This window comes from Acomys russatus, chromosome 17 (genome assembly GCF_903995435.1).
Source record: "Acomys russatus chromosome 17, mAcoRus1.1, whole genome shotgun sequence".
Taxonomy (NCBI): Eukaryota; Metazoa; Chordata; class Mammalia; order Rodentia; family Muridae; genus Acomys; species Acomys russatus.
Window position 1 is genome coordinate 45,019,621 of NC_067153.1, and position 9,444 is coordinate 45,029,064.

A 9,444-nucleotide genomic window follows, 5' to 3' on the forward strand; every position below is an offset into this window, starting at 1 on the left:
ACGATGACATCTTATGTTCCTCACCGACTCAGCCCAAGAAATCCAAGGTTATTCCTGGGTTTCCGACGCCTAAGAATCTGTACTAGCCTGCCCAGTCTTCTCCCACACTCTCTGGTGGTTTCTGAAAAGTGATCTTACATTTGGGGTAGAGCTCACTCCAGAGTGCTTGTTTAGCATAGGTCTGGTCCCCAGTACTATGAAAAATAAAATCACAGAGAATCCTGTACTAAATACCACAGCCAAACCATCTGTCATTGGGGGCACTTGAATCAGCGTCAAAGCAGGACAGCGTTGACAGCAAGAATTAAAGCCACGGCAGCCAGGCACAGGTTTAAGTGTCTCCCACCAACCTTTCTTTATTCAGATTCATTTTTGCTCAATGGTTCCTCTCCTTGCTGAAAGAAAAAAACCTTTCCTCCTGGTACCTGTGTTGGTCTATCTCATATTACTGTAAACAGCTAAGGCGAAATAACTTTACAAAGAAGTGAGGCTGGTTTAGCTTACAGCTCTGAAGGTTCAAGGGCCCAAATCTGATGACAGCCCTCTTGCTGGTGGAGTCCAGAGCTGGCACTGTACATCACATGACAAGAGACAGGGCATGTTCACTGTCCTTTGTCTCTCCTTCTCTTAGCAATCCACCCAAGCACACCACTTCTAAACACCATGAGATTAATTTTTAAAAAAAAAGAAGAAAGAAAAAAATCAAAACTTAAAAAAGATTTTATTACTATTATCTTGAAACTTGGTCTCACTATGTAGCTCTCGCTAGTCTTGAACTTGCTATCCAGACCAGGGTGCTCTCCAGCTCACAGGGGTCTGCCTGCCTCTGCCCTCACGGTGCTGGGATTAGAGGTGTGTGTGTGTGTGTGTGTGTGTGTGTGTGTGTGTGTGTGTGTGTGTGTGTGTGTGTGTGTGTGTGTGTGTGTGTGTGTAGGAATGCGCAGGTGAATGCAGGTGCCCATAGAGTCCAGAGGCATTGGATCCCCTGAAACAATGAGTCACCTGAAGTGCATGCTGGGAATCAGACTCTGGTCCTCTAGTAACACAGTAAGCGCTCTTAACCACTGCGCAATCTCTCCAGCCCCTATTTTTTAACATTTTAAAGTGTGTGTGTGTGTGTGTGTGTGTGCGCGCGCGCGCGCGCACAAATGCTTGAGCAAATGAGTGCTGGTGCCTTCAGAAGCAAGAGGTATCGGCTCTCCCTGGGGCTGGAGTTACAGGTGATTGTGAGCTGCCAGACGTGGGTACTGGGGTCTGAATACCTGGCGTCCTTTGCCCAACAGACCATGAACTTCACTGAGGAGGTATCTCTCCAGTCCCCCATCCAAAAATGTTAGGAAGAGATTAGGTTTCCAGTCAGAGATTAATATTTAACACTCAAGTCTTTCCAACCTTTTGAAAGCATAGGGAGCTTAAAAACAACCTCCAAACTGGAATGTTCTTAAGCCAAAAGCTAACACGGAAAAAATCGCACTCTGGCGGAAGTCTGTAGCCTGTAGTGTCCGCGCTTATCCTGGGCTCGCAAAGGCTCCGTCACTAAAGGGGCTGAATTCCTTTTCCAAACCTTTGAGTGAGAGTCCACAAGCCCGGTGGGGCTCCCTGGGTTCCCGCCACTGCCGCTATTGCTCAGGGCCCGCCGTCTTCGTGGTCACCAGCTCAGTGGAGCCCAGTTCCGTGGCCGGCACTGGGATGCTGTGGCCTGGCAGGGTGCTATCTGCCTCTTCTTTAAGGGGAGGCCAGCTAGGAGCTGAGGCCTGAAGGGTCTCTGGGGAGGACACGTAGACATTGTCTAGGGTCTCTGGGGAGATGAGGGAAAGGCAAGACAGGTCAGGATTGAATCACAGCCTCCCCCCCCCCCACTCCTGTTCTAGAAGGGTCCTCTGGGACAGCCCTGGGTGGAGGAAGTGGGACAGCACATGACAAGTCTTCAGGACAGGAAGTGCTGAGTCCAGAGACTTGAAGAGGAGGTGGAGGGACGCTGACATGATGAGAGGTATCTGCCCCAAACTCTGGGTCTCCTTGCTTGGGTTTCCGCTTGGGCAGTGCTGTCCTCCCTGAGCCATTTGGCAGCCCCAGAGCTGACTCTTCAGGACCCCCTAGTCCTGTGCCTTCCCCCCCCCCCCGTTAGGACCTCCCCTAATCACCAAGGTCTGTGCCCTCCACCCACTCCACTCACCTTCCTGGACTCCGTCTGGAGTGGCAGGGGAGGCCATCCGGTGCTGCTGCCGCCACCTCCAGCTCACCAGGGCCACCAGGGCCAACGCCAGCACCAGTCCCAGGAGCGCGGGAACACCGAAGAGCAGCCCGGGCAGCGGCAGCGCCACGTCCGGCCCCGTGCCCACCGACTCCTGCGGCTGCAGAGCGGTCCCGGGAGCCAGGCTGCTCGCTGCCGACGGAGGGGATGCAGACGGAGGGCGGGGAGCCCAGGGGACAAAGGCTGGGCGGAAGAGGGACAAAGAGAGAGAGACAGACGGTGAGGGCCATGGGGACCCGCTGGCCCCAGGGTCAGCAGAGGCGCGCGCGGCGTTGGTGGGCTGGGGGCCTCCGAGTGGGTCCCGCGCCTATCCTCACGGTCTTGCTTACCTTGTTGAGGGTCCGGCGTGCGGAGGAGATTACAGGCCACGCAGTGTCGCACCAGAGGATCGAAGCACAGGGTCTGAACGCAAGGCGTAGGCACCGGGCTGTCTCGGCTCCTCCGGCTTCTGGCCCTGAGCCGTCTGGAGCCCATGTTGCCGCCACACGCAGCTGGGACAGGTCTGAGTCTGGGCTCTGGGTCCCTCTAGTCTAGAATGAAACCCGGACACAGCATCCTCCGGCCCCGCCCTTGCCTGCTGGGGTGGGACCACTGGGGTGGAGCTGCAACCTTGCCTGGAACCCCAGACCTCTTTCACCTGTGGTTCCTGCATTAAACCACTCAACTATCACCGCAGACGACAGACAGCTGAGCATTGCCTGCGCTGGGGGTCAAACTAGAGCCTGCTCTTAGACAGCAGAGGAGATGGACCCTGTGTCACCTACCTCCCTCGGCGTCCCTGCGGCCTCTGGTGTGCCTTATTAAGGCTAGTTGCTCTCACTAGCCGCTGCCCCCAGTCCCTCTGCCCTTCCCAGAGGCAAGAAGCGTTTTTTCAAGAAGGATTACTTTGTGTAGCCTTGGCTGTTCTGGACTCGCTTTGTAGACCAGGCTGGCCTTGAACTCACAGCGATCCACCTGCCTCTGCCTCCTTGAGTGCTGGGATTATAGACTTGCGCCACCACTGCCCAGTTTAAACCACCTTTTTTTTGTTTTGTTTGTTTTTGTTTTTTTGTTTGTTTGTTTTTGAGACAGGGTCTCTCTGTGTAGCCTTGGCTGTCCTGGACTTGCTTTGTAGACCAGGCTGGCCTTGAACTTACAACAATCCACCTGCCTCTGCCTCCCAAGTGCTGGGATTAAAAGGTAGGCCCACCACGGTGGGCTAAACCACCTTCTTGAATTTTTAAAAATATATTTATTTATTATTATGCATACAGTGCTGAAAAGGGCATCAGATCACATTATAGATGGTTGTGAGCCACCATGTGGTTGCTGGGAATTGAACTCATAACCTCTGGAAGAGCAGTCAGTGCTCTTAACCACTGAGCGATCTCTCCAGCCCCACTTCTTGAGTTCTTGAGTGGCTGATTAGAATGCCCACAGTGATGGAGACTCGGGGACACAGAGATCTCACCGCTTTCTGGTCCTCTGTGTCCTTACCCAGCCCTGCCTCCTTGTCCCCTTTGAGGACAGCGGGAACAAGTAGCTGGGCACCCTGAACTCCACAGGAGTGAGTGGGCATAGGACCTGGCCTGAGGTCACCACCAACGGTGACAGGAAGATTTAATTGAGAAAATGACAGGATGTTGGTAGAGAGATGGAGTCTGGGGACCGCTGGACTGTGAGCAAAAGCCTGGTGGCACAAATGGGAAGGCCAAGGGTACAGGGACCTGAGGGGACAGGCTGGAAGAGCAGGAAGCCTGGACTCTGGCAGCAGGGTGCTAGGGTGTGAACTTGCTCACACCTGCCCTTGTTGGACCCCTGCTGGGTCAGGCTCTGATCCCCAGTGTTTGTCTCCCCACTTGTCTCTTATTCAGCATCTCTCAGACCCAGTCTCAGTCACATGGATATACACAGTCTTGGGACATATACAGCCTGGTCCGCAGGAGTCATGGACTGGGAAGTGCCAGGGGGAGACCCCAGCTAGGAACTGGGGCCTAGAATCCCCTGGCGTGCCTCAAGGTGGGCCCTCAGGGTTAGGGGCTGAGGGATATCATTAGCAGCTGCAAGGGGCAGGGAAATGTGGCCTCCAGGTGATGCCATGGGAAGCGCTTCACATACTGGGCCCAGGCATGGCCACTGCCGTGGGGTTCTGGGAGAAAAGAGAGAGCACCGCCTTTGCTACTGACTGATGAGGTACAGCTGGAGCACGAGGCCTGGCCGCAAGAGGAGACCACCTCAGGTGTTTCAAGTGGGCGTCTCTCCACCTTGAGCTTTATTCGGAAGGGCCCTTTGGCTGCTTCTGCTGGGAGACTGGATGGAGAGGCCTGGCGGGCTGGCGCTCTAGGTCAGGACATGCATGGGATGACACGGAGCTGACCTCTTGGGACGGAGAGAATCAAAGCTGGTAACAGGAGACCCTGAGGACCCACACAGTACCCCAGTCAGTCAGCCTCTAGGGGTTCTGGCCCGTTGCCTCTCCATCCCCTATGGCCTATGGGCCAGCGACTCCACCGCAGGAAGGAGTAGGCGGCGGGGTAGCTGCAAAAGAGAAGTGGGTCTAGGGAGGTGGGTGTGGGTGTGAGTGTGGGTGTATGGGGAGGTGGGGGGAGGGGGAAGGAGCTTGGAGGGGAGCCAGGGGAGGGACGGCCCTTCTTATAGGACAGAGGCATGAAGGTAGGACCAGATCTGCCCACATCCACCTCTAGCACCATTGGGGCTGCTGTTGTCCATCACTGTGAGGGTCATGGAGCCCTGCCTATGCCCCAGGCATCTTAGCTTTTGTGTCACACACTGGGGCGGGTGGCAACCCAGGGTGGGGAATCTACCCTGGGGGAGGGTAAGCCAGGAGAGTCAGGGCCAGGGTAATTCACACAGACCACGCCAAGGAAGCCAGCCTGCAAGCAGGTGTTACTTCATTACAGGATGAAGACCACTAGCTGCTCCAGTTCCAGCAGCTGAGGTCGGTTGTCTCAGGGTATCAGGCAAGGGTGTGTGTGTGTTTGTGTGTGTGTGTGGTGTGGGGGTGTGGTGTGTGTGTCACAGTCACAATTACAAAGTCCTTCACCTCAGCCCAGAGAGGGAGGTAGGAAGTCTGGAAGGACAAAAGCGAAATTATTTATTTGACACCGAAGTTTATTGGGCATTTCCTAGGGGCCCCACTGAGACAGGTGCCAGACTCAGCCAGGGACAGCAAAAGTCTTGTGGGGTTCACGTCTGTGGTGTGTACAGGTGCCTGACCTGAGTCAGATTATTTTCACCTACGCCTCTAAAGTGGGGGTGGGGGCAGGGGCTGTGGTAGTCCTTGAACCTCTGCTTGGATGGTTTCATGGTTAAGAAGAGAAATTTGGGGACTAATGATATAACTTGGGTGGTAGGACGTCTGCCTAGCAGCACGGAGCTCTGGGGTCCATCCCCAGCACTGCACTGCATAAGTAGGGCAATACTGGGATACGTCCGGAATCTCAGCACAGCACTAGGGGGGCCCAGAAGCGCAAGGCTGTCCTTGGGCTATATAGTGGGTGTGAGGGGTCATTTTGAGCTACATGAGACCCAGAGAGTGAGAATTAAGACCAAGAGGGGAAGTGAGGGAGAGGATGATGATGATGATGATGATGATGGTGTGTGTGTGTGTGTGTGTGTGTGTGTGTGTGTGTGTGTGTGTGAGAGAGAGAGAGAGAGAGAGAGAGAGAGAGAGAGAGGAGAGAGAGAGTCACCAATACAGAAAATGTTAGGCTACACCTCAATGTATTGTTTATTAATTTTTTGTTGTTGTTTTTTGGGGGCAGGGTTTCTCTGTGTAGCTCTGGCTGTCCCAAAACTCACTATGTAGAGCAGACTGACCTTGAACTCAGAGATTCATCTGCCCCTGCCTCCTGAGTGCTGGGACTTTTAGGTGTGTGCCACCACCAGCAGCAGCGTTCTTTTCTTTCTTTCTTTCTTTTCTTCTTCTTCTTGTTTTTTTGAGACAGGGTTTCTCTGTGTAGCCTTGGCTGTCCTGGACTCACTCTGTAGACAAGTCTGGCCTCGAACTCACAGAGATCCGCCTGCCTCTGCCTTCTGAGTGCTGGGATTAAAGGCGTGAGCCACTGCCCTAGCGTGATCTGAGACTTTTTAAATTTTAAAACAGCAGGATGATCAGGAGTCCAAAACCAGACTGCGCTACACAAAACCCTTGCTTCAAAAGACCAATGGTTTTTTGTTTTGTTTTGTTTTTTGTTTTTTGTTTTGGTTTTTCAAGACAGGGTCTTTCTGTGTTAGCCTTGGCTGTCCTGGACTCACTTTGTAGACCAGGCTGGCCTCGAACTCACAGAGATCAGCCTGCCTTTGCCTCCTGAGTGCTGAGATTAAAGGCGTGAGCTACCACGCCTGGCCTAAGACCAATGTTTTATTTTATTATTATTTGTGTGTGTGACATGTGTGAGTGGAGGCATATGTGTGACACTGTGCACTTGATGTCAGAGGACAACTCTTGGGGGTTCTGGGAGGCACACTCAGGTCCCAGGCTCCTGAAGCAAGCGCCCTTTGCCAGCCTGTATATATTATATTCTTGAATATGAAACTAGGGACTTTGAAGCTGGGTGGCAACGGTGGCCCACACCTTTGATCCCAGCACTTGGGAAACAAGCTGGCCGATCTCAAAAAGGTGATTTAATTGGGGATGGGGGTAAGGGGAGGAATTCTTGCCCTGAAAACTTCCCCAAACAGCTTCAGAGGAAGACAGGAGCTTTCAGGGACAGAAGGCCTTTAAAGGAATAGCCAGCAGGAACGAAGAAGGCCTTGATGGGGTCCGCACGCACCTGACTGCAAAGCATGGCCCACGTGCTCCACGCTTCAGAGGCAGGGTCAGGGAGGTAAGGCCACTCTGTGTCTATGGGACAAGCCCAGTGTGGTGGGGGAGGGGGAGGCAGTCCCTAGGGGCAGAGAGGCACAGCCTCCTAGATCTGGATGTGAAACTACTTTGAGACCTAGGATGTTCTCAAACATCAACGCTAGCTTTAGCTGAGTTACTGCAGTCTCATGAAAAGCCTGTCAGCACCACACTGGTAGTTTCTGAGTTAGACGTGGTGGCAGTCCCCCCATGCTCTGGAGACTGCTCACACACAGGCTCAGGTACACACATGCAAAGGCTTTTTGTTCTTTTGAAACATGAGTCAGAACATGGGTTGCCCTGGGGGCTTCCCAAGCTGGTCCTTAAACTTAACGTCCACCCTTTCAGCTCCACCTCATTTTTTCAGTGTCTAGTTCTCGAAGCAGAGGTTCTCCTGTCCACCCCACCCCTTCCTTCTAGTTCTGAGAAACAAGGATGTTGGAGAGTCCCCATCAGTGGGGACAGAGTGAAGGACAGTGTCAGGCTTTCTGTTCACTGAGGTGGGGTGGGGGGTGCGTCAGGACAGAGTCTGCAGGCCTGAGCAGGAACTCTAGGCAGAACAGTGGTCAGGGAGGGAGGGCCCTGTCCTCTCTCTTCCATGGAACAGTGCCCCTCATTCTCCACAGCACGGGCCACTCACTCCCAGTCCCCTCTCCCTGCACACCCACTGTGCAGTCATGACTAGGTTCCTGTTGGCCTTCTTTAAAGCATGGCCTTGGTGTGGGGGCACGGGGCCTTCAGTACCCCAGATCTCCAGCCTCTCGGCTGCCCCAGTGGAGCCCCGCCCAGGGGCCCAGGGGCCAGTTGTTGAGGAGGTGGAGGAATGGGAGCCGCCCTAGCTGCATTCAGGGAACCACAGTGTGAACAAGCGGTGGCTGGGCTCTGGGCCTCCTGGAGACCCCACACACGGCTAGTTTACCATGCACAAAGTACACTGCTAAGTCCTGGAGCAGTGAGCAGCAACAGGCAGCCGAGGGCCAAATTCCAGCAAGGAACCAAGGGTGAAGAGGACTGGAGGGAAAAACTCAAGGAAGGTAGCGGGGAATAAGGGGTGTGGTTTTATCTTTGAAATTTACTTTGGGTCCTGTGAGAGATGCAGACCCAAAAATAAGGTGGAGAATAGGGGACACAGTCACAGCAGGTGGAGGGCCAGGTTTTTATTTTCAGCCTTAAAGAACCCCAAGAGACAGAGCAATGAGGCTCAAAGCAAGAAAGCGCAGAGCCTGGTGGTGAGACTTGCAGGCCTGGTCCTTTCCCACTTCACAGCTTCCTCTGTGGCCAAGCAGCCCAGGCCCTGGGTGGGGGGTGGGGAGCGGGGTATGTATGCACGTATGGGGACGTGTCAAAGGACATCTCACAGGAAGGAGTGAGTTCTGGAGATGAAATTCAGGTCATTGGGCTTGGCAGCCAACACTCAGGCCATCCTGCCTTGCTGGCCCTGGTTTGCTTCAGACAGGGTCTCATGTAGCCCAGACTGGCACCAAATGTGGCTGAAGATGCCCTTGAACCTCCCGAGTGCTGAAAGTAGTGGTTTGAGCCACTATGCATGTGGTGCTATGGACTGGAGTAGGGCTATAGGCATGCTAGACAGGCACTCTACCAACGGATCCCTTGCAAAACACATCAGGAGTGGACGATGTATGTGAGGCCAGGGGACAAGTTTCAGTGTATCCTTGCCTAGCTTTACAGGGCACAGCTAATGCTCGTGCCCCACAGACCATCCCATCAGCCTCCCCTTTTCAGAACTGGTCCTACACTGTAGCCCACACTGCCCTAAAAAAAAAAAACATGGGCCCTCTCCCCTCGGTGGCCTACAGAAGCGAGCCACACTCAGCCAGGCAGAAGATGCTGCTGCCCCAGTGCAGCTTCCTCTCCTCTATGGGAATAGCCCCACCACCACCACTTAGGCAGGGACAAGAGGCACTAACACAGTACTGCCACAGCACTTGGGTCCCTGCATCATCCCACAGAGACTCAAACTTCCTGGAGGGTGTAAGAACTGCCCATCTGAGATAGCCTAGGGACAGACGTAAACCAGACTCTCCCTGGGACTCTTGGTTCTAACTCAGGTAGCTTGGGGGGGTCAGTTCAACTGAGTCTTTGAGCCATCCATCGACTGTGCATCAGCACCAGGCCCCAGTGCTGGGTACACCAGTGCCTTTCTGTCCTCAGATTTACTGCCAGGAGCAACTGCTCCCTGCTGTCTTCGGGAAGGTCTGAAGGCACCTGACTGCCATTTAAGTGTCACTCAGCTCTGCTGTGCAGCAGGGGCAGGCCAGCTCAAACCCCAGAGAGGCGCCTCCAGTTCCAGGGTGCCTGCCAAGCCTGGCAGGGAGCTGGCAGG

General features: G+C 54.1%; 1 protein-coding gene across 1 annotated transcript; it reads right to left on the reverse strand.

Moving 5' to 3' along the window:
- Positions 1-1,544: 1,544 nt before the first annotated feature.
- On the reverse strand, positions 1,545-2,968 carry Tnfrsf13c (TNF receptor superfamily member 13C). Its single transcript, XM_051159407.1, has 3 exons — positions 2,584-2,968; positions 2,177-2,437; positions 1,545-1,798 (listed from the first exon to the last, which is right to left on the reverse strand). The coding sequence occupies exons 1-3, from the start codon at positions 2,726-2,728 to the stop codon at positions 1,620-1,622; spliced, it is 585 nt and encodes a 194-aa protein (XP_051015364.1). The 5' UTR covers positions 2,729-2,968; the 3' UTR covers positions 1,545-1,619.
- Positions 2,969-9,444: the final 6,476 nt, after the last annotated feature.